This window comes from Apteryx rowi, unplaced genomic scaffold (assembly GCF_003343035.1).
Source record: "Apteryx rowi isolate R43461 unplaced genomic scaffold, aptRow1 scaffold_46, whole genome shotgun sequence".
NCBI classification, from domain to species: Eukaryota; Metazoa; Chordata; class Aves; order Apterygiformes; family Apterygidae; genus Apteryx; species Apteryx rowi.
Window position 1 is genome coordinate 2,737,838 of NW_020450716.1, and position 25,139 is coordinate 2,762,976.

Genomic DNA, 25,139 nt, shown 5'->3' on the forward strand with positions numbered 1-25,139 from the left:
CGGGGCGGCCTGCGTGCCCTTTGCGAGGTGCGGGGCCGGCCGTCGCCCTTGCCGCTCGCCGTTTGGTGTGCGGTGTGCTTGTGTCAGGCTGAGGTGATGCAGGGGAGGTACCTGGAGTAAAAACGCCCTTTCTTGGCTCTGCCGGCAGAGCAGGGGCTGAGTCGTCTCCCCGAGGAGCCACGGGCATCTACTGTCTCAAGAAGCAATATAATAGTTAATTATTTTTGTACTGCGGCACACGTTGCTTCCTGAAGGTCCGGGCCGTTACAGGCCGCATGTCCCATACTCCATACAGAACGCTTCACGTGCTTGTCCTGACTCACCTCCTGCGAAGTGCCTGGCCTTTGGGAAACTGTTCTTTAGTATATCATATGCGAAGTATTCTTCAGATAAAACTCTTTTGTTGCAGGTCTAGAAACATTCATCTCTATAGCTAAGACATTGCCATCTACTGAAATATATGATGTTGTGGAGGGATACATAAAAATTTCAGTGGAGTGTGCTGAAATTTTCAAACTTCTGGATGGAGAAAGAAAGCCTGAAAGTGAAGTAAGTTGTCCATAGGTATTATACTTTAATCACTGGCACAGTGTGCACTGACTGGGAAATGAACTGTGAAATAAACCCTCTGTAGCATAAATAATTCTGGGAATTCAGTATGGCTTTTTACTGCTAGTCACAGTGGAGAAGCATTTGATCAAGTGGGAAGCGTCCTTTCAAATGTAAGGACGTGACTGTATTTGGTGATATGCACAGCAAATAGACCTGCCAAAATCAAGCAGTTAAGGCTCTTTAAATGTTATCAGAAGAGCACTTATAAAATAGGAAGCAAAAATATAGTTACACAAATCAAAAATTAGTCTAGTGAAAATAGTTGTTTTTAGATAATTGGATATTTCATTRAAACATCAGTGTTTCTAAGAAGCCACTGGTAAAGTTGACATTGTTTTTCGGGACACAACTCCTTCCTCCTCAAAATATGATGAGTAAATTAAAGCATTAAAGAATTATTTGCACAAAGAATATTCTGTGGCAGCATTATTAATTTAAGTAAAGTTTGTTTACAACATAAAATTTGATAGCGTCTTTTTTAACCTCCACTTGTCAGTCTTTGCATTAYGTTATCATTTTTGTCTATGTAATAACAACTTGTGTCATATTTCAAATAAATACTTTCTGTAAGAGTCATTTACCAATAAAGGTAATACTTGTAATAAATAGTGTCCCAGCTCTGTGTGGATTCTGGGTTCAGCTAGAACTTCAGTGCAAGACTGGAACCACATAATTGGCTCAGATACTCTTTTCCTAGCGTGTTTCATTGTGTGCTTGCTAACAGTTCTGGCAGACAGCATTGGCTCAGTAGGCCTAGGCCTTGGCCTTCAACTTGAAAAGGGCCTTCAGGATCCGTCAGTCTGTGCTAAGATCTGCATTACATTCAGTTTCTGCATCCCCAGTAATGGCTGTTGTGCATGTGCAGGTAAATCATGCGTATGCAGTAGGTCTCAAGTCACTTAGGAAGTAGGGCCCTTTTTTCATTTAGTTTATTTGTCCAGGATTGTAGACATCTGCAGTTAGCACAGAGGCCTGGGCTTCCAACTGAGGATGATGACCTACTACTCAATTTCATCAGTTTGGCAACTGAAAAGAAAGAGGAGCCAGCTGCCCTTCTGTAGGTCTCTAGTCTTCTGTATAATATATGTGTAGGGTCATCGTCAAAGAAGTACTCCCAGAACTAACCCTGTAGAAGAGGAAGCATTAATTTGGGAGAGAATTCAGAGGTTAACTTTATCTTCATATTTGGAAGCTTTCCTCTTGTATTAGGTTTACTCTTTTTTAATGAAGCTTGTTATTGTTGCTCTGCTGTATCTGTATCTGATATTTGGAGTTAATAAATAAAATGAGATATATTTCTAAATTGTACAGATGCTATTAATCTTTCAAGCTCTGGAAGCCATCTTACTGAGGACAGCAAGTGACCTCTCCCATTTTTCTGTTGTGGGCATGAACATAGTCAAGAAGTTGATTCATACCTACATGAGATTGGTTTATGCTGCTTTATATTCTGAAAATCACAGGTAAGTCTTCTCCATACTGTTGCAGAGAATCTCTTTTATTATGGTGGTATATCTGAATAGGATCTCTGCTTCAGTCATATTGCTTTCTTACAGAATTTTCTGTGAATGAAACATAATGGACAGATTCCAGAACCCTTAATGGGTAGTGGCTGTTCAGATGAGGGAGGTCTGCAGACTCCCACCGAAGTTGGGAGTTCTTTGTTTTTGGCACTTTTCTTGTTTTACAAATAAAATCAATATCCAGCCTCTCACTAGAGCTTAATTTTTGGGAAGAATATAAATATGTGTTCCCTTTTCCCTTCTTCCTCTACCCCCCTTCCCAGTTGCTGCTATCACTGCCTAAATATATATATTTTTTTCCAGTTTTTCAGGCAAATTCTCACAGAGGTCAGTAAGCAAGAATTGAGTATAGAGCTAGAATCAAAGCTGAGTATGGATTTTAGGATTTAGTTCAATAACAAAAACATGGCTCCTGTGCTGCATACTTCAACTGAAAAAAAATCATTCAGCTAAAACAAAAACAATGCAGTCTTAATGTGGCCTACACTATGCATGTCCTTAAGTTAAGTGTAGCTCCTATGGACCTGCTTATGGCAGTAAAGTTAATCAAAGTGTGTTAAGTGTTTGAGGACTGGGGCCTCAATCCATGAAATAGTCTATAAAAATAGACATTACAAGTAAGACCAAAGTTCCTTATGAACAATGATATAATGTGTGTTTGGCCTAAATCTGTATTGTGCTGGTCATTAAAATGGTTGGTTGCATGTTCAGCCAAAGCTCCTATCAACTGCAGCCAGAGCTTTGTGCAGCCAGGGATACTTGCCTAATTGCTCTGCTAATTTCTCATGTTGGGACCAATTCAGAGAACTGCTTGATGCCTGAGAGCCCTAAAGGCGAGGATGGATGATGAAGATGGAATGGGATAATTTCTTTTACAGGAAAGACGTTGGTCTTCATGTTTTAATCTCTTGCAAAGGTTGTTTGCATAACTGTCATTCTGGCAATAAACTGCTTGTTTTCCTCTGCTTTTCGTTTTAGGATGAGCCGAGTATGCCTTACCCTGTTATCAGCAATGGTGGCCCAGGGGCCAGATTCAGCAAGGGATGTGTATAGCCATTTTGATTTCAATAATAAGTTTCTGCCTGGATTAGTGAAAAAAAGAGATAAAAAGGTAAATCAAGTGGGTGTCCCCAGGTATGCTATGAAATGCTATGCCTTTGCTCCATCAGTTTTCTTCTGCTAGGTGTTTAAAACCAAGCTGTTGCCAAAGTGTCTTTGCTGCATTTTCATCTGCAAGTACTTGTCCACCTCTTTCTTCCTGTCCTGTGTCAGGTTGAAATGTCTCTTATTGTTTCTAATTGGCAGCAGAACTGAGCTATGGTGCAGGGGCTTCCCATCTGCTCACTTAGGAAATCCCCAGGGGATATTTCTGAGTGACTGCAGTAGTGGGAGAGCTGGCCTGCACCCCTGAGGTACGGCTTGTTTCATTTTCCAACCTGTGCTGATTTTTCTCATCCTGTCAGGGTGCAGAGCTCCTCAGGATAACTGTATTTTTATGTTCCTTTGTAGAGTTACTGTGTAACATCAAGTGGCCATGTCTGTTTCTGATAAGCTGTGGGGAAATATAAATGATATGGTTTCCATGGGCTACTTGACAGTCCTTTTTATGACTCAAACTGAATGAAGGTGATGGTGAATTCCTAAAAACTGTTTAGTGATTATGTGAAGAATTCAGCCTTCATTCCAATGCACAGATTGCAGTTCACAAGTCACAAGTGCAGTCACAAGTGACTATCAGAGCTGAATTTTTAATACAAAAAATCAAGTCCAAACTTACAGCCCTTTAACAAGTCACCTTTTCCATATGTTTAACCCCGCCAGTACTATTTTGGGGCTATTTTTACATACAACTTAATTTTCCACAATAAATACCAAGAAATTATGAATCATGTTTGTTGCCTACAATCCTCTTCCAAGCAAAGGTTTCATTGGCCACAGTGTGCCTGAATTTGTGGTTTCATAACATAGGCTAAAAAACAGCCCTTCAAAAAAGGGCTTTCTCAGTTGCATGATCCAGATAGCTCCATGAGCAGTTATAGCTGAAGAAAGGTGTGATGCACTGCAACCCAAAGATGGCAGTGAGTGTCCAGGATCCTCTACCTTGGCAGTGCTCTGGAAGCCTGTGTAATAAGAAATTGCAGCAGCACTTGACATTCCCATTCTTGAGCATTTTTTTGAATTGAGCAATGTACTAAGCAGTGCAGAAGTTAAGAAGTTCAGTGATTTATATACAAGGGTTTGGCATGAAAATAGTGTTAACATTTTCTTCTTTTTAATTTATAGCCTAGCTCAGCTATTGAGAAATGAGTGAACTAAGATACCTCTTCCTATTTGATGTTAAGATTAATAAACTATGATCTGATTAATTTAAGAAGCTTTTCAAAGGAATATACTGTAGATGTGTTGCACATTTAGAGGAAAAAAAAAAGTCTCTACATGGTTATATGTAACATGCCTGTGGAAGTTGTTTAATGTATCTGTTTATAATGGTGATCAATTGCTGCAGTATTAGTTTTGCTGTTGTGTACAATCTGTATGCTAGCGGTGCCTTTTATCTTTCCTTCAGGGAAGACCCGATGTCCGTATGGCCTACATTCAGTTTGCTCTCTCCTTTTTAATTGCTGGTGACAATGCAATCTTGATACAAGTGCTGGAATTAAAAGGTACTTCACAATTTCTTGTATTTATATTTTTTAAGGCAGAATCTTTTAAAGATGATAGTAAATATAAGCTAATTCAAAATGTGAACCAGTTAAACAGCACTAATAAGCACATTTCAACAAAAGCTTTAGACTTCTTAAGTATTTTAGTGTTTGCCTTTCCTGCTAAAGAATAACATTTGCTGTCTGCAAAAACATTGCAAAAAAATAGAAAGCCCTTGGTGATACAGATCCAAAAACCTTAAACATAATATAACTTTGAGTCCACAAAATCAGTAAGCAGAAAAAAACTTCATGGCCTCCAAACTTGCTTGTGATACAGTAATAGTGGACATGTTGCTTTGAAAAAAATTTTTTTCAAAGTGTTAAAGACTGTGCATGCTTTAGTTCCCTTTCTATCCTCATGCAGAAGGACTGCCCAGCCCCCTTTAGTCCCTTAGGCTTTTTTTTTGTGCATGATTCAAAAGACCAATGGAATGTCTTTTGCATCTTTTAYGGAGGCATTACATTGGAGTGCTGTGCAAGAGTATGTTATACCCATGTGTCCCTAGAAAATGGAGTCAAGCTGACAAAGAAGAATATCCAGAAAGTTGGATCTTATGTACACTTGATTGAATATTTGATTCCTTATTTGATGAAATTAATGTCAAACTTCTGTTGACTTCAGTGATTTGAAATCTACTGGTGATGTTTCTCAGCTTGTGAATTTTGACCTTTGTTGAGGTCACTGAAGAATACAGAAAGGATCTAGAAGTATTAAAACCCTGCTAGCTGGCAGCAATTCATTTCTTCCATGATGAGATAGTGAGAATAGGCCATTATTATTGACTTCTATTGTTTATGCTACTGTGGGAGCTGCTAACTTCCTTTAATTTCTGGCAATGGTTCAGTTCTTTCAGAACAGAGAATGACTGTACACCTGGGACCAGTCAACACAGCTGGTTTTCATTATCCTGACCTAGACAAGCTGAAGTGCTCTAACTTTGGGATGTACAGGTGCGCCACAAGGCAATGCATACAGTTGGGGGTAACACCTCCAAAACTTTTGAAAAACACACAGTGAAACAGTTGTGAGCCCTTCAAGGAAGGATAGTCATTTACTTCAATTTTAAATACTGCTTAGCAGATTGGGGCCTGAAATACATTTGAAGTTGACAGGCACTGTTGCAGTAAGTGTTAATAACTGAGTTGGCAAATTAGCTAGTTACAGTGAGAGTAGGTTTGGCAGTGTTACTTGTTCGTCACTGTAGTTACAGACACATCATCCTTCTGAACTCTGATTGCAGCCTTTTGATTCATCTTTAAATATAACAGCAAGGTAAATAATATGACATTGAAGAGAAACGGGTATGAATTCCCTGAAGCATTTTAGTGTGAAAATAGCTTTCACATCTTCACATAACATTTGAAATGTGTTCTTAGATTTCATTCCAGATATTCTTCGTTCTGGAATAAAGGAAGACAAAGTATCTACTGTCAATCTTCTACTTTCCACGTTGAAAACTAAGGTACAATATGCCTTTGAAATGGCTTTGTCTATTTTCCTTGCTGCTGGAAACAACTTTGCCGTAGTTTCTGATAAAATATACAGCTTTTAAAGATGTTGGCACAGTGCTGCTGCTGAAAGTTTGTCAGTGTTTCCATTATGGATGATATTTGTTTGTGGTTGATAGCTTGGCCATAACAGTGTTTCAGGACTGAGGCTGTAATGTTTTTCTAATGCCCACTCTTAAACGAAATCATTGCGTAGCTTGTACTTGGATGCTAATTTCAGCTCATCTTTAGTGTGTGGTGTCCAGCACATTCCTATTGTCTCATGGCTTGTGATTGCATCAGTTCTGAGCCTGAAGGTCAAAAAGACTGGAGTCTTTTCGTTGCTTTCGGTGACACCAGGATTGATCCTTCATTGTATGTGCTCCATGTTGAACTGGAGAGGTCCTAGATTAGTCAGCTCTGAACTAGGTAATGAACACACAGTCTGATTTCCACAAGCAAGAGACTTTTGTGTGCTTTTAGTCTGGGGACTCCTGCTTGAAATGGGTTTCCAGGAGTTAAGTTGAAGGGTGTGCAGTACTGTTCCGCAACAAGTCTTGGCAAGGCTTCCTTGGTGGCCACATCCTGTGGTCCTGTTTAGCTGGTCCTTGGACTTGCTTACAGTTAGGATTGCCAGTCTTCTGTTGCAGGAGATAAATGCAGTCAAAGGTATTTCTCGATGGGATGAAGGAAAAGGGAAGTTTTATAAAATTGCCTTCTCAATGAAAAAAAATCTTCCAGAAAAATTGTTGTAAGAAAGAAAGGGTACATTCTACCTGCTATCTACCTGCTAGTACTGTTGGAGAGGTAAGTCTGCTCTTCTTTGAAGCTGTTTTTAATGGTTCTTTCATAGCAGATGAGATATGTGGTATAGCAGGGTTAAGACAGAAGGTCTGAAGGCAAGAGTTGCTGAAAGGCAGGTGAATTGGTTCAGTCTCTGTCTGCTTTTTCTGTGCTCTGAGCATGACTATGCCTCTTTCACTGTGAGGCACTGGCTTACTGCTGCTGCAAGCACAGCAACTGCACTGGTGGTTTGTTTTTATTTCTATCAGAATGTTTTTCTGAATGTTTTTTAGTTCCAGTGTCTACGATTTTTTGAATCTGTTTTGAATTACTGTAGCAACATTGTACAAGCTGTTGAATGACCAATCGAAAGAATGAGGAAAAAATAGTTTCAAATTATAAAGTGGGTGTAACCAGAAGAACTTATCTCACACCCAGGCTTTTCACAACTGACAATCTTCAGCTAAAAATATATATATATATGTATATTTTTAATTGCAATAAGCTTAAAAGGAGGAAAAAAATCTAGTAATGAAGTGTAAAATAAATCTCCTTGAAACTTTGTTTTCTAAATGAAACTTTTCCCGCATAGGAATCCTATATCATATGGTGTTTTATGAACATGAATTTTGTGAATTGATGAAACTATAACATTATTACATGACTTCCTCAGCTTAGCAAAGAAAAACAGAATTTAGAAAAATGAGGACAGGAAACACTGTAGGAGAAAGAACATTGATGGATTTGCTTTGCTTTTCAGTGCTTGTTTTTGCAATGTTAGTGTTGTATTCATGCTGTCTTCTTGGTTACACTGTCATTTTTTTGTTGCGGCTAGTAATTTTTGTTCATGAGTCTGGAAATTTTGATTTTATGAAACGTATATTCCAAAGATTTCATCTGTAACCCTTCCAAATTCTTTTGACTTGCATATAAAAAACCACTTCATTTATTCACATTCGGCTTAACCAAAACTCGTTGTTCTAAAAGATGTAGATATATCACTGGAGTTGTGAGTGAGATTCTGTCCCGCAGGATTTATATATCTATCTAGAGTTTCTGGTTGTCACAGAAACACGTGTTCCACCTGTTTGCTGGTTCATTTGGTTATCAGCTTTTGCCAGCTTACTCCACTGGATCATGTTTCCTCTTCATTCAAACTTTGTATTTAGCAAGTTCCACCATCTCTACCAGCAGATTCTGGGATACTTGTCTGAAATTTCTGTGGTTGTGCTACCTTAAATATTCTCTATGCTCTTTAGTCCAAGCTGACAGTCTTGTTCAGCATAAGCAGTGTTTGCAGAAATTGGTTCAGAGTCCCATGGCTTCAACCAGGTCAAGAAGGAGCATGACCGTAAGAAAGACGCTCTGAAAAGACAGGCAGAAACTTCTGTCTGCTGTAGTGAGGAGAGGGAGCTGTGTGTGTACAAGAAAGCGAAGCGTGGTGCTGATATACCGTTATTTTCTGTTTTGTGATGACCTGCAATAAATAGAAGGGGTTTTGTSTCATTGTTTTCAGGTGGTTCAAAATAAAAGTATCACCAAGACCCAGAAGGTGCGTTTTTTTACTGCAGAAGTGTTGAATCACATAGCTTCTCTTTACCGTTGGAATGGGATTACTGATGTCAGCACTGAGGATTTCAAGGTCTGGTAACTGGTTTCTTCATAACTCCTAGTCCTTCTTCTGTTTTTTCTTTCTTCTGCAGCCCACAGGTTTTGGAACAGCTCATCTGAGGCTGAAGTAATTGGGGAGCTCAAGAAGAGGGTTCTGCAAAGGCTACTTTAAAAGAAACCTTGACTTTCTGCTGCTTCCTGCCATTTGAGGAGGAGGGGTTGTTTCTCCTCCCTGATTGCCTGAACTGTAGTGCTGATCTGTTAAGGAGAAAATGAGGGTCTTGGTGGGAGTACCGTAATCTGCTGCCTGGACACATTTGTTTCTCTATAGGAGAATATAAGCAATGTTCTTACCACATGCCTCATTTCCATCCTACAGACTGCTCTGCTATGAGAGCTAAATTCCCAAGATGGTGGATAACATTTTAAGTCTGCATAGTCTGAGAGGTTTTCAGGGTTTCTAAGGATTGATCTGTTCTTGATTCTGCTGGTCCATGAAATTACATTCCTGAAGTCATAGGTGAGGCAAGGATCAGGGCCTCAGAGCTGGTGTTAGCTGGTGTTAGTAATCCTTTTTTTCCCTCTTGATTGTGGGAACATCTGAGACTTGCTTGTAAGCCTGATGCAAAGCAGTGGAAAGTCTTCCTGTACTTCTGCTGGATTTTTGCATTGATTAGCCCTTGCTTTTTAGAAGCCCAACCTTTCTTCATCAAAAATTCTAACACTGAATAACTGCCTTCTTGTACTTCCTCTACTGGATGTTTATGCCTGTGTCGTTCCAATTCTGAGATATTGTAAACACCTCCTGGAGGAGATCTGTTTCTAACAGGTGACTGTTTAGAGCTCTGCAAATCTATGACCCTATTTATAAGCATGCATTTCGGTTTGGAGTAATTTTAAATTCTTGTAATTCCATGTAGACCTTGTAAGCCATATTGTTCATAGTTTATCAGCAAAAATTGCCAAGGGACTTTTCATTCATAGGAGTCTTGAATTGTGTTGGATGTAAAAGGTGAATGTAACATGGATTTACTTTTATTTCCTCCGTTTTTGCTTGATAGAGATTTTGGTCCCTTCTTCCGTTTTTGTATCATGATTGTGATAGCATTCATGCCTCACCTCCTTTTGCTGGAGTGCTGGCATATTCAGTGCGTTGTTAGCTAGCCATTTCTCGTGCCCTGTATTAAAGTTGTTCCATCTTCTGCCAGACTGGCTCAAAGAACATACAGTCTTTGTTTCACATGCTTTGTGCTGAAGGATTTAGTGATTTTTTTTTTTTTTGTCTTTCTGAACTTTCTTGCTCTGAATCTGGGCTGTAAAGGTTGAAAGTTGGATATTTCAGATTTGGGTTTAGATCCTAGTCTTTGAAGTCCCAGGATGGCCTTTCCTCAATTTGTGTAAATGATACATCACTACTTTTCTTTAGCTTCACTTTTCTCTGTCTTGATCTAGCTGGGTTCTTACCAAAAAGCCCTAGATCAGTAATGCCTTGTTGATAGTAAATATGTACCTGAATTTGAGGGGGTTGCTTTCCTTGAAACAAAGAGTATTGTAATATTTAATGTGTTTAATACAGAAATTGAGATTTACAGTGTTAATCTGCACAAAAGCCAAACTATCTTCTAACATTTCTGTATAAAAGTAGTTTCATAAAATTTAGAGAAAAGTGAAACTGATGTAAGATTTTCTTTTGTGATATTGAAAATTGTATGTCTTTCTGATTCCTTTTGGGTTTTATAGGTAACTCAAGGTTCTGAAGAGGTGGGAAAGGTCATGGTACGAGAACTTGTTCATAATTTCTTAATGGACCTCTGCTGCTCTCTGAAACATGGCATAACTTTCTATGATCCAAGTCTTGGAACTTCTGGCAGGTAAATCGCCAATCAACTGTGCTAGATTTGTGCTAGAAACAAAAGAAACCTTTCTAGTCATCTTGTTTGCCCTTCCAGGCCTTTGCAAGTAACTTTACTCAGTCAGTTCTGCTTCTATCTCAAAAACTTGTGGCAGAAGAGAGAAATCTATCGATTAGATTTCTTTTTGTGTTTCTTCTGTTTTAAATTCCCAAGATCAGGCTATTAGGTCTCCTTATGCCTCTCTGCTCTAGTAGGCAGAGTGCTCTGCTCTATTCATAGGGACCTAGAGGCAGTGGTTACATTCCTCTGAGCCATCTCCATGAATAACTAAATAGACACCAAGTCTGTTATTGTGAGGTGTGATCTTTGGACCATGGATTTTTAATGTGAGCCTAAAGAAACAAAGCTGTAATGTAAACCAGACCACAGTTAAGTATCTAGTCTAATTTACATTTTGTAGAACTATAGACAATTTATCCCAGATTTTGGTAGAATGTCACCATTGATTTCTGTAATGCCAGAACACCTAATCTGGATACATCTATTGGCCCTACAGTTTCCTTTGGCTAATCAGTTAAAATATGTGTGCACTCAGATTATGGCTGATGGGTAAAATTTTAACTCTTGTAATGCCATCGAGGGATTCTCTTAAGATTATCTTATGGTTCGTCAGCTGGGCAATGAAGACATTAGGCGGTAGTAGCAGGTACTAGTACTGAGTGGTACTAGAACAGGATGTTTCTTGCTTTGAGCAAAATTTTAACCAGTATTGTTCTGGTATTGGCAGTATTCTCACTTTGTTTAGAGACATACAGGAGAAACCTTAAAAAATGCGACTGAAAGACCACAGAAAATACTTTCCAGTTTAATATTAAGCTGTAATTCTATGTTTTTGGCTTTGTGAAGTTTGTTTTAGAATATTTTTGGGGCATTGTGGTGATGTTCCCTTTTAATTATTGTTTGTCATGCAGAAAACCTGCAGCTAAATTGAGTTCTTACTCTCCTCAGTATAAACTCAAGAAATTATGGCAGCAGTGTGAGAGGTCTTGGATTTACCCTGGCAATAGTTAGAAGTGATTTAACCTTTTGCATTGCAATATCAATTTGGAGTTGTAGAGTTAACATCACATGTAAAATATCCAAGTAGAGATTTTAAAGTATGTTTCTTATCTTCAACAGAGGAGGAAATGTGGTGCTTCTGCGCTTTCTGCTTGGTTTAAAAACTGCAACAGAAGATGAAATGGTTGCTGACCTTGCAGTGAATATCCTTAAAGTATGCCCAGATTTACTGAACAGGTACTTTAAGGACACCCAGTATTCCTTTGTTCCTAGACTGAAGTCAGCTTGGATGGACAATATCAAGTTACTAAAAAAGGTAAGAGTATGAATGATGCACAGCTCTACTCCACAGCAATTCTAATGTTCTTTCCCCCCACACCAAAGCTGAAGTAATTTTAGTTGAGCAGTAGTGCAGAATTACACAAAATCATAATAGGAATGATGGTAAATCAAACATTCCTGGCCTAGAGAAAAGCTATTAAGCAAAGGAACTTGGTAGTAGACTGGGAAGCCTGCCTTTGATTCCAGTTGTTTACAGATAGCTATTGTAATGCATTACAAGTTCTGCCATTGCTGTGTAAAATTTACTACTTTTGGGTACTGTCAGGTACATGGGCCCAGCCAGCCTGTGGTGTAGCCATGTTAGATGTAAGCTAATTTTGAGTTCGTGATCTTAATCCGAGTCTTGCTAGTGACAAGTAACAAGAGTTCATTGATTTCAGAGGAACTAAGCTGATGGTCAGCTGGAGTGGTGGATGAGACACACTCCCCTGTATCTGAAGGTGTATTGTGTTCTCAGCTGTAAATACATGCTGCTGTTTTAGACAGTTTATTGAAATCACTGAAAAGGCAGACAGGCACTGTATTTCAAATAAATAATAGTCTTAAAAACAGACCAGTCCAGCGGTGGAGAAGTTAGGTGATTGAGGTTTAAGTGAGCTAAACAGGAAGAACTTAATGCTTCTGAAATAACAACATCAATTACTGTAGGTATGTTAGGAAAGAAGCAGCAGGATGCTGTTAAATGTTGAAGATGGTAAATGGAGGGGGAGAGGAGGGAGGGAATGGCATCCTGTTTTCTGTGAGTGCTAAGGAAAATGAGGCATGGCTCAGAGCCACAGCTGCTTAAAAATGTGTAGACATAGGGAAGGTCATTTGGTAAAAAGCTACTCTCAGAGCAGGAGGCTGTATAAACATTTAGCTAAAACGGGAAAGAAGGAATTGGCATAAGAAGCAGTGGGAAACCTCCTGTTGGTCATCTGGTTTTCAAGATGAAGCAACATAGAAACTCGGCTAGAAAACTGAATAGGAATTTGGGGGATGCTCTGTAGCATTCCTTCATAGAAATTGACATTTAGTACTGTTGTGAGTACTTCTGCCGAATAGAAGCTCTTTTGTAAAATGCTTCCCAGAAGAAGCTGTTATCTGCAGAATTATGTCAATTTTGATTAAGCTGTTATTTTTGTTTCAGATCTATGAGGCTCAACCAGAGATTTCCAATTCTTTTAAGACTACAGAGTTTATTCCTCTTCCGAGGCTGCTTTCTATGGTGATGGTAACAACCGTCCCTGCAGTGTGCAATAAAATAATGTTCACCCAAGGACTAAATGTAAGAGCGTTTATAATATTTCAGTGGATTTTTCTGTCCTTGTTTGTACTGTTTGATTTAAGTGTGCGATCATCCAAGAAGCTTCTTAAGTTGATTAATTGCATATGTTTTATGTTGTCTATCCCAGTGTAAAGCTGGTATGGGGAAGCACTGAAACATGAATTAAATCCTATTGATAATGCTTCYAAGAGCCATTCACAAACCCCAGTTCTGCCCATACTCACAAGCAGTTTGGGCTGGAAATCAGAAACCTACAGATTCTTTCCTGCAAGCCAAGCTTTAGGAAGTAAATAATTTATTTGTAAATTTTAATATATATTCAGAATATGGATTGTGTATAAAGCATAAGAAGAAGCACTGAAGCGTCATTAATTTAATTTCCCTCTCTTAGTTACCCAGCAAAGTAGTGAAGCACAGCATCCTATCCCTTATATCAACAGTTCTGAGAAGAGCCTTGAAGAATATTGAGTACTGTTTGAATGAAGAAACTTGGCAAAAGTCAGAAATCTACACACTGTCAATGATGCAGGAATTCATACAGCTCTACAGAGAAGCCATCAGCAAGGTATGAAGTAAAAAGAGAGTCAAGGTTTAGAATGAGTCATTATGTGGCATACTCTTGTGCTGGGCTTTCTGCCCAGGTGGTTGCAGCTTGGGAACCAGTAGATAAAGTGCCTTTTGAAAGGGGTAGGGGACATATAAGACCTTAGCAACTGTTGTGGTAGTAGACCACATTGTCTGATAAAGGTGGTCAATGGAAGTGCTAATGACATATTGTTGTGAAACAAATTTGTAACATTGGCAGCTATTGTGCTGCAAATGTAACTATTAAATTCCAAGAGCAGCTTCAGGAGGAAATTCTCCTTGTTCAAGTAAATTGTTAGCTAGCAGAGTTCATCCAGATCTATAAGCTACTAGACAAGCTAGAACTTGGGTTGAAAATATACCATGATGAAGATGAAAAAAAAACAAATTTAAACGTTTAGCAGGTAACTTTTTCAATAAAATCCTCTTTCCAGTATTTATGTTCTGCAGATCTGAAGTTAAACTACTTGATTTCAGATCTTTTTCAGATTGCTTACAAGATCAGTTACAAACTTTCTGAAGAGCAGCAAAACATATCATTGGTTTGTTGAATCAGAGTGACTTTCTCTAGCACAGGAGATCTGTTGTGATTTACTCTTTTTGCTTCTAGCTTTTACCAGACATGAACAATATAGTGGCTGTCTGGCAGTCACTTCTGAAGCAAGAGAGAGAACATTATGATGGGCAAGAGGAGAAAAGGGAAAGCACCATCTCCACTGTGAAGGCCATGACTGAGACAGCAGAAGTTGCTGAACCACATGGTAGGCAAAGCAGTCGGAGTCATCCCTTCTTACCTGTGTGTGAATGGGTGTCATGAAGGAGTCATCCCTTCTTACCTGTGTGTGAATGGGTGTCATGAAATCGTCGTCCCATGTTAGGTAGTTAACTTCAGCAGAGCCTGGATGTCACTCCTAGCGTTTACTATTCAGCTTTGCTTTTTTCTGTTCTTTGGGCAGTTCAATTCTGGCCAGTGTCAGAATTGCTTAAGAACACAATTGGGCGAATAAGTTGGCATTGCTACTAAGAGGTTATGCGGTCTGACTTTCTGCTGTCCCTGCCCCTCCTGTGCTAGTACAAGCATTTTGCAGCCACACAATAAAACGGGCAGGGAAACTGGTATGTCTGAAAAATAGCTCCTTGAGGTTTTATTTTTCTCCTCCTCTAGTCAAACTTTTCCATGAGATCATTTTTGTGAGCCTGTTAGCTACTGTGGCTACACAACTGTATTGCTGTAGCACAGGGGTGGAAATGTGCAGGTGTTGGAAGAGGGGGAGAGGGATAGAGTAAAGAGTTCAGCTGTGCTTTCACAAAAATTAAACAGTGCCCCTCCCAAAGGACATACTTTCATAGTCCCATTGCAGGGAACTGAAATTTTTAGCACTCTCCATAGCTTAGCTAGCAGCCTGCAATGTTTTAGTTATTGACTGAAGATAAACTTACAACAAGCGTCATGCCCTTCACAGGGCATACTCCACACCGGGACATTCTGGAGCAGAGGGATCATCAGAGTGTGTCCTTCTGTGTATGGTTTCATGCAGCAAAATAAGCTGTCAACACTGAAACCCTAAGGATCTTAATTGGTAGCGTGCCTCCTGAGACCAAGGAAGTAGTTCATCTCTAAAGAACTGTTTCTTTAGTTTCTCTGCACACTAGGGGTGATAACACTGTATCAATTACCCTCAGCAAACCTTTTACAGCTTTATTTGCAGTATGACAGCTAGAGAATTTTTTTTTAATGGAAGTTGAGACTCTTGCAAAGAATGACAAAGTTTATGCATGGCATCCATCCAGTTCTTCATGGCTCCCTGAGGCAGACCCAGTTAGCAGGAAAAAATTAGGTATAAAAAAAAAAATTTGGCTCTCCTTCATTTATTTTGCTTCCTTTCATTAGTGACTGGATAACAAGTAGCTTTTATATGTCCTCATGTCATAAACTAAAAGAGTATTTGGCTGCTGAAATGGCTTTTCCTTAGAAGTAAGTGGCTGCCTTAGCTGGGGATGGCATTTCTCTCGTACAGATTTGTGTTGACTTCCTCCTCCCAGGAGTTCACATTTGGAAAGTATTATTTTGAATATGGGAAGGGAAAGAAAGAAACTTTTAACTGATGTGATAAATTAGTAATATATTAGTGTACTGTCTGTTGTACTTCCCACAGTCAAACCTACCTGGCATTGGCTAAAAATATAGTCCTCCAAACCCAGCATCCTGATCATATCCTTTTTCTCACTTTTTTTCTGTTGTTCAACCTTAAACTGAACAGCAGTGGGACTGATTGGATTCTTCTAATGGGTGTCAAAATAATGAAATTATCTTTATATGTGTAAGCACTTTACAATCAAATTTAAAATGGCAACTGCCAATTTAAGCACTGAAGAAGATGATTTAGTTTTGAAAGTATTCAGACGGTAATGCTAGGGGAGGAAACTGGGGATTCCATAATGGTTTTTTTTCCTGTTACTTTGTTAGTCAGGAAGATAACTGATCAGTTCATAGGCAAGTCTATTGGAAATATAGTCAGTAATTCTCATGTTGGATAATGTAGGTGTTACACTGTGCTTTCTTGCTGTAAAGGAATGAGAAACTAGTTATGTCAGCACTTTGTTTTTGCTTAGGTTCAGATGATGCCGAAACACTCTTTCTGAAAGCTGCACTACTTCAGGTCATATGCCTTTATCAGAAGGTTGTGCCTCACTTGGTAGCACGGAGCAACTTTGATTTTAGCAAGCTGCTTAAAGGTATGTTATGGGTGTTTCTGTTATCTTCACTGCTTTTACTGGCTATTTGCAAAGTCCCCAGCAGAAGGGGAATGTTTACTTTTACTGCTACTACTTATTTACTGCATAGATAGAGAAAGAACAGTTCTCAAAAAGTAACCTCTTTTAGCTTCTTCATTGGATTGCCATTTATTATTGCTGTTTGTGCAGTGCTCTGGCACTCTGTCCTCTCAAATTCCATATCTGATCTGCTATGCTCACTCTTGTTGTAAGACAAAGGTTGCATTACAGTCTTCCTCTTGGTGTGTGGTGATATTCTGGCAAAAATTTTTCCTCTATGAGGTTTTAATTCTAATGTTTCTGAGGAAGACATATATCCAACTCTTAATGAGAATATAGGTGCAAAATTCCTGTAGGCCTATGTCAGTAATCCATTATAAGTAAATTATTTCACAGAATCACAGAATGGTTGAGGTTGGAAGGCACCTCTGAATATCACCTAGTCCAACCCCCCTGCTCAAGCAAGGTCACCTAGAACACATTACACAGGACCCTATCCAGATGGCTTTTGAACATCGCTAAGGATGGAGACTCCACAACCTCTCTGGGCAACCTGCTCCAGTGCTCAGTCACCCTCACAGTAAAGAAGTTTTTCCTTATGTTCAGACAGAACTTCCTGTGTTTCAGTTTGTGCCCGTTGCCTCTCGTCCTATCGCTGGGCACCATGGAAGAGAGTCTGGCCCCATCCTCTTGACACCCTCCCTTCAGATATTTATACATATTGATAAGATCCCCCCTCGGCCTTCTCTTCTCCAGGCTGAACAGTCCCAGCTCTCTCAGCCTTTCATCATAGGAGAGATGCTCCAGTCCCTTCATCATCTTAGTAGCCCTTCGCTGGACTCGCTGCAGTAGCTCCATGTCTCTCTTGTATTGGGGAGCCCAGCACTGGACACAGTACTCCAGATGCAGTTTCACCAGGGCTGAGTAGGGGGGGAAGATCCCCTCCCTGGACCTGCTGGCAACACTCTTCCTGATGCACCCCAGGATACCATTGGCCTTCTTGGCCACGAGGACACATTGGTCAACTTGTTGTCCATCAGGACTCCCAGGTCCTTCTCTGCAGAGCAGGTCAGCCCCTAGCCTGTACTGGTGCATGGGGTTGTTCCTCCGAGGTGCAGGACTCTGGACTTGCCTTTGTTGAACTTCACGAGGTTCCTCTCTGCCCATCTCTCCAGCCTGTCCAGGTCCCTCTGAATAGCAGCACAGCCCTCTGGTGTCAGTTTTGTATCATCAGCAGACTTGCTGAGGGTGCACTCTGTCCCTTGATCTAGGTCAAACTTTCCAAACTCTTATTAGCTGCAATGATACAGAAATTTTTTTAACAGGATGGTTCATAGAAAGTTGGGGGTGGGGGGAGGATGACATACAATTCACCAGTCTCTTCTGGAAAATCTTTACATTTAAGTAATTTTTCCATTTGCTGCATTGTGCAGTTTTTGGCTCATTTGTTTTACTTTTATCATGATTTTTGCAGTGTGTGGGGAGAAGAGCGGTATTCAGCATGGTATTACCTCCTGAGGAAAACCTATATCAGGAAGCTCATTAGCAGTGTTGCTATATTTTGGTCTCTGATGTCATGTTCACTTGGGGTATTCCTCTTTGTACAGCTAAAGTAAATGGAGACATTCTGTACCCATTTAATGCAGTAAGGATGGTGAGCCGCAATTTATGGGTTGTAGGCAAGATCTTCCAGTACTGCTTGTGGCTACAGCAAATACAACCATTTAAAATTGAGACTGGAGGAGAGAGCAAGATGTTGTTTGGGCAGTATTGCTGTCCGTGGGCCAGCAGAGCCTGTAAGCCACCAAACTAGAACAAGTGTCTTTGTTCTAGACAGGTCTGGGATGCATAAGAATGGGAGTTATGTAAATGCCTTAATTAAAGTCTGTTAGGGGAAAAAGAATTTTTAAACAAACTCTGAATAAACAGTCTCATGCATAAGGTTTTTTCTCCCTCTGTCAAAGCATGTTTAGTTGGTTTGTATACTTGGTGACTAACAAAATCACATAACCTGTTTATCCTATTATTTCTGGTATTGATCGGCTTTTTTTCTAAAATGGACAAAAGGCAGGACACCTCTTCACGAGACGAAAATCTCTTTGATGGTGTGTTTTATTACAGAATGAAATAGTGAAGTAGAATAGGATGGAAAAGAAAGTGTCATTCTCTCAAAAACTTAATAAAGCAAGCTTGGATATTAATTTTGATGAAAGGGGATATGGTAGAGTATGATGGTGTAAATCATGAAATTTCCTTCTTTCAGATGCCACTTTGAGAGTTCTGTCATTCCTTCCCCTCCCCCTGATCAGAACATACACTGCGATGGCAGCATATTTTTCTACTTTGTAGCAATGTGTGTTTAAACTGCTGGTACAATTTTATTGTTTTGATCTTACTGTTGTCTGAACTTTGGAGTGATGCTGCCTTTTTTTAAATTCATTGTTCTGTCTCTAATGTGGACCGTAAAGATACTATACTGAGTACAAAAAGCACACTAACACCAAAGCTTTATACAGTTGTTCTCAGACTGCAGGTTGATTTTTTTGGAGCACACTGAGAGGGTCTCTGCATGGCTCTGTGACCTGTAAGATGGTTAATTCTGAGGCTATGCAATAGCAGTCATTGTAAGCAGATGGTAAAAGTGATGTGGGAAAAAATATAAGTGCTAAGTTCTGTTGCCTGTAACAAATTTTGTAATAGTGTAAGCATTAACATTTGTCATTGGATTAAATTCTAAGCTTTGGTCTCCAGTTTTATTCATCCTCTTCACTTCCTGTAGCAGACAACTTTTCAGGGTTGCTAATGTTGATAGAAGACTTTTGCATTCCCGTGCACCACTGATAGCTGGTGTCAGGGGCACGTGTTAGGCTCTCCTTGCTGAGGACTGGATTGCAGCCTTAGGTCAGCCAAAAATAGTAGTAGTGGGGGATCACATGACTTGAAAGTCTGTGAATTGCCCGATTGTCTCACACTGATGTTTTGAAACCTTAYATGGTTTGTGTTCCTGACAATCTCAGGAAGAAATATCAGTTGATTATATCGCTTTCAAACCTCAGGTATTGTCACTGAAAAGGGCCTCCGAGAGGAGATCCCTCCTGTTCTGCAGTACCATATACTGAAGGTGGCCTTGGAACTGCCTGCAAATAAATTTGCCTGGTTCAGAGTACAGGTAAGAGTCTTCAAGGCAAGCTTGTGTTTCTTTGGCCTGTTGTCCTCACATCTTTACATCTGGCACTGAATGTTTTTAAGCTAGTCCCAATCCATATGCTTCAGCAGGAGACCCTTTTGTAATGCCAGTAGAAATTGTAGCCTTAACATTAGTGAAGAATCCTTTCTGAGCTGAAAAGCTTTTGCGCGAGGACAAAAATTTTGCCTTCCCTGAAGAGGACTGGGAAAAGTCTCTTCAGCTCTTCTTGTACTTGGAGAGGGGCAAGAGTGAGAACTTGCTGATTTCTGTTTGGTTGGAAAGCTTGAGATTACAAATCAAGGGAATGAGGGGAGTAGTTCCATCCATTCCCGGTGAAGAATCTGACATTTCTTAAGGATGTCTCTCCTCTCTCTAGTTACTATAACCTTCAGGGCTCCTGCTTTCTTCTTTACTACAGGCCCGTAAAAGAAAGCTGTAGAGAGCCTGCTGTAGATGTCTGGAGAAAGGAGTGGCATAGCTTTGGGGGAAAGCAGAGAGACCCGTGGGTTTGTGACAGTGACCCTGCCTGGTAGGAGGTTTTCTGTCCTATCCAGTCAGCCATGAAGGAAAAGTGAGGAGAACTACTGAAGTATATTCTTGTGGCTTTGCCCTTTTTAGTATACACAGGTTTTAACAGAAGAGATAAAAGCCAAATCTGGCAGTGTTATTGAGAGTTAGACTTGTTAGGTATCAAGTGCAAATCACTGAGAAAAACAGGGGAAATGGCTTAAGGAGTGTCATTTGACATTTGGAAAGTGTTCGGCATCCCTGTGACCCTGTGACTTGCACTGTTTTCCTGTTTTTTGGGGATCAAATTCAGTCTCTTAAAGAAATACAAGAAGACAGGTCTATAAGATAGAATGGATGATTGTGAAGGAAGGTGGCTCTATCTTGCACCCTCAGGTTAGTTGGTATTTCTGCTATTCCTTACTTCTTCCACTTTCCAAATACTATTTTGYTCATCTTACTGGCTTACTGAATGCAAAAGTAGTATAAATCATCCCACTCATTTCTGGCCTTGGTATTTTGGGGCAGGTTTATAAAATAATGTACTTTTGTTATATATCTGTCTCAATGCAGTATAATACTGTACAGTGTTACTGTTTCAGGGGAATTTTAATATATTGTCCTTTTAGGATGTCTCTGAGACAGAGAAGGTATCTGGTGAAAAATCGGTATTCTACTTACTGATGAAAATGTTTGTTACAAGTAACCGTTCTCATCTGAAAATATCAACCAAAAAACTGATCATCAAGGTAAGCTTTTGATCTGAAATACCAGGACGTTCACTATATTCCATTCATCTGAAATTTTAGTATTCTATAAATTTCTGTTAAGCAGCAAGGAATCTGCCCTAGGAAAGGAAGCTGTGTGGCCAGGAAAGGAAGGTGTGTGGCCAGCAAAGTCTTTTTTCCCATTTTCTGTGATTGTTCTTGGGAACTGCTGTAAACTACCTACCTATTAGCTAAATACTCTGAAAATAAATACTGTCGACTGAATTTGCTGCAACAGTTGATGAAAAGGAACAGTGAGGAAAATACCTTTTTAATGATTGCCTATTTCTTAGGGTCAATTAAATGTTGTGATGCAGTAATAAACTGCTGTAGTTTGTGTTGATATTGATCGAGCAAAGATTAGTTTTGACTTTTTTTTTTTTTAATCCTGATGTGTAATCTGTACTTTGTTGCCTTTTCCTTCCTAAAGCCTCATACATAGCTAGTTTGCTCTGCCCCTGCAAAATAGTCTAGTTTGGTTACAGTCTTAACTCTGAACAGGGAGTACCCTTGTCTTAAAAATCAGTTAAAATCTCCTTCTGTGCATTTAAATAACAGCTATTTGTCTTTGCAATTGAATAGCACTTCTGAAATCTCATGAAGGGTGTAGTAGCCTTCAGTATCTTTTAAAACTGGGTGCCTTTTAGATACTTAAATATGGATAGAGACCTATATTAAAAACAAAACAAAAACAACCCCCCAAAGCTGTCCTACAAGTTTCTAAGCAACCTGACTCAGCAGGAACCAGGACGACTTTGTGCAGAGCCTTATAGTAATGGGAACATATGAATGTATTTCCACACAGCTTTCTGCATTTAATTTCTGCATGCAGTTCAATCATGGGATGCAGTTGTAATGCCCAGTCCATGAAACCAAAGTTACAGTGATTGAATTAGGTTTTAGTTGCACTTGATCCCTGGCACTAGGGTGTTTTGGAGACTGGAGAGTGACTGCTTTTCTCAGAGGAGCTCTATTTCTAGGCTTGTGCCGGAAATGGTGTAGTGGTTCTCTTCCTAGGTAGCGGCCTCCACTGCTGGGGAATGAGATTGTTAGAACATGGTTGATAAACCTGCAGCAGTTAAGGTGTGCCTCCAACCCAAAGACTTCACTTGCGTTTTGTCCCCCACTCAGTGCAGGCACTTCCGTAGGAGTGAGATGCAGGAATCAGGTTCCCTTGTAGAGCTGGACCTTTGTCTTTTCCAAGGGTTTGTAGTGCTTTGGACCAGGCCACTCATATTTAGCAAGTATCATCACTTCTCTACTAGAGGGATGTGATACAAAATGGTGTGCAGCTCTAATGTCAGGGAATTACTGAACCTGCACCCACAGAGCTTACAAAGACCATGGATTTAGTGTCAAGCAGCGTTTGGGGCCCTGTGGGTTTTCTGCTGGGGCTGCTTTTAGCAGCTTTCATTGGCGAAGCTCCCGTCTGAAATTTGCAGCCCTTGACGAAGGCAGGGTGGCTTTGTCTTGCAGTAATGAATATCTCAATCAAAACCCGCCCAGTAGTTTTTCCAGTGTATTTGGATTCTTTTGCTGAGTGGAGACGTGGGCTGTCTGACTCATTCTTATTTCCTCTTTTACTTTCAGTCCATTACATTTTCTCTGAAGAGAAGACAGAAGCAGTGAAGTTAGGGCAGTTAAGTCAGTTCAGAAAGGCTGCTAAGAATAGATGTTAATGAGTGTGTTTTGCTTATTTTTCAACACAGTGCCATATAATTGAAAGGCATGTTTTCAGATTTCACACTGTGTTCCTGCCTATTTTCATGAGAGCTGCAAGTATATTTCTATTTTGAGACTCTGCCAAAAATAGTTAATTATTTAAAAATGAATCCTTTCTCTTTTTTTTTTCCCATTAAATGAATTGTCCTGTCAGATTCTTGTAAGCAGAGGTGTTATTTTTATAGCTGCTGATGGTGTACACAGAGTAGATGTTCAGCAAATGAACTGTGGTAACTTTTTCTGTRTTTTGGATGTAGGGAGAAACAGGCACAGATTGATCCCATGTAACTTCAGGCATTTAACTTATGTGCCAGACTTAGGAAGCTAGTCAAGGTTTCTTCTGTTGATGAGAGTGAGGGCAGGCGGTTCTACCAAGGTATGCAGTTCAAATCATCTGTCAACTGGATTGCCCTTTGGACGGCAATTTCTCCTCCTCCTCCTCTCTCTTTCTCTCACAGAGGGAGTATGGGGTCACCAAGTTCCTAATTTAGATGCCTCAATTAAGAGCCTGAATTTAGATAGGATGAATGTGGGCAAAAATTTCTAAATGTGTTAATGCCTATCACTTCATGGTGGTAAAATTGTGTCCACCCCTCTACCCACGCTGTTCCCAAGTATGCCCATGATTCTCCCTGAATCTTGCCATGGTCAGAACCTACTATTTGTTTGTCTGTCTACCGGTCTGCCTTACTCTTTTAAGCAAAAGTAACCTCGTTTTGATTTAATTGAGCAGTGATTTTCCTTTTTATTGTATCAGTAGTGTTCAAAAATCCTCTACCAGCTGTTTTTGAGGGTTTAGTGTTTTTTCTTTCTTTTTGTTGCTATAGTGGCATGGTATGGTCATAAAGAAGTACAACCCTCTCAAAGTACTATAGCCTGCTTCGCTGAAATTATAAGAATAAGATTCATTAAGGTGGAGGGAGTGAGTGTCTTGTGTCAGGACAGCTCTGACCTCACTTGAGTTTGTTCTGACTGACTGCTGATGACCGAATGACTGTACTCAATTGGATCAAAAGTCCTTCTAGCTTTTTATTCTGGCTCTGACAGTGGTCATTGCCTTTGGTTATGCCTTTGGGGGGATGATCTTTTCCAATATATGAGACAACGCTGTAGTAGGCCCTGCTGCAGGAAGCATATCTGGTGTGTCAGGCCACATGCCAACAGGGTGGGGAGGGACCCTAATTCCAGTATAGCTGTACAAAGTAGGGCTTATTGCAGTCTGTGATCAGCAAGATAGATTAGCCCCTGGCTGTGGCACTGTCCTGCAGCCAGTTCTCTTCCTCTGCACCCCTGCACAGTAGGCTCTGAGCAATGAAGTGGCAGAGAGCACAGCAACCTCCAGATCCAATACATACTGACCCTGGCACGTGTTTAGGCCCAGTACCTGCATCCTGGGTGCTTGTAAAAGTCCCATATTCCAAATGCATGTGAATAAAAGTTCACAGGGAGATCATTAAAGTGCTTAGTATCCATTCAGGTGAATAGCTGTTGGCAGTGTACTTGAAAGGCTGCATACTGGATCCGTCCCATCCCTGCCATCGGTGTGAGGATGGGAACCAACTGGAGCTGTATTTGGTTGGTGCTGCAGATATCAGGTGAGAGGAGGGTAGGCTCTGAGAAGACAGGAGCAGAAAAAAGTTGCTCCCCGTTGTGAGAAAGTAAGCTGTGTTTTGCCTCTTACTTGTGTCATTCTTAAACCCCTGCCCTTCTTTGCCCCAAGCCTGCTAGCACTGCTTTTTGCCCTTTTCCTGCAAAGCCAGCGCGTGGCTGGCAGAGCTCAGCAAGATTCATTCATCACCTGTAACATGCTTATACCTCACCCCTCAGCTCTTTCTGAGAGAGTAGTAAGTAAAAGGGCCACGATGCAAATGCAAGGCCTTGATCCTAGTTATGCTGGAGCCAATTGGTGTAGGCTTGGGAGGCTGTTTTTTGTTTTTAAAAGTGCCTTACAGTGGTTTTAAAGACTTGTGTTCAGCTTGAGACTCTGTTGTGTGTTTAGAGTGGCTCTGGTGAGTGGGAACAAGGCCTTTTGAACTGAGCAGGGGTGCAAATGGCAGATATTTCTTTTCATTAATCTATTCCTTTTTTCTTTCTAAGAAGAATAAAACATTAAAGTTGCTATACAAAAGGATGTGTTCTCCCCCTCCCCCCTCCCTTTGCTTTTCTGGACAGGTTTTACACGACAGCGGAGTGTTTGAGTATACATGGAAGGAACTTTCAATTTGGTTGGAACACTTGGATAATACAAAAGAAGACAAAAAGGAAGCAGTGATTCAATTTTTGGAAAGGGTAACAACTGTTCAAATTAGCTGGATAAACAATGCCAAGAATAGCATTAATGGAAACTAATTAC

At 40.1% G+C, this 25,139-nt stretch overlaps 1 protein-coding gene across 1 annotated transcript in view; it reads left to right on the plus strand.

The window, feature by feature from the left end:
- Positions 1–396: 396 nt before the first annotated feature.
- Positions 397–25,139, plus strand: part of URB1 (URB1 ribosome biogenesis 1 homolog (S. cerevisiae)) — a gene marked incomplete at its 5' end in the record, with an annotated part of 56,675 nt that continues 31,932 nt past the window's right edge. The window contains 15 exons of the mRNA XM_026077622.1: positions 397–549; positions 1,924–2,075; positions 3,114–3,246; positions 4,702–4,798; positions 6,218–6,303; positions 8,628–8,753; positions 10,463–10,593; positions 11,755–11,950; positions 13,106–13,243; positions 13,635–13,808; positions 14,439–14,589; positions 16,442–16,564; positions 19,660–19,772; positions 20,927–21,046; positions 24,959–25,075. Coding sequence (XP_025933407.1) covers positions 397–549; positions 1,924–2,075; positions 3,114–3,246; positions 4,702–4,798; positions 6,218–6,303; positions 8,628–8,753; positions 10,463–10,593; positions 11,755–11,950; positions 13,106–13,243; positions 13,635–13,808; positions 14,439–14,589; positions 16,442–16,564; positions 19,660–19,772; positions 20,927–21,046; positions 24,959–25,075 — 2,010 coding nt within the window. The remainder of the gene's footprint in view (positions 550–1,923; positions 2,076–3,113; positions 3,247–4,701; positions 4,799–6,217; positions 6,304–8,627; positions 8,754–10,462; positions 10,594–11,754; positions 11,951–13,105; positions 13,244–13,634; positions 13,809–14,438; positions 14,590–16,441; positions 16,565–19,659; positions 19,773–20,926; positions 21,047–24,958; positions 25,076–25,139) is intronic.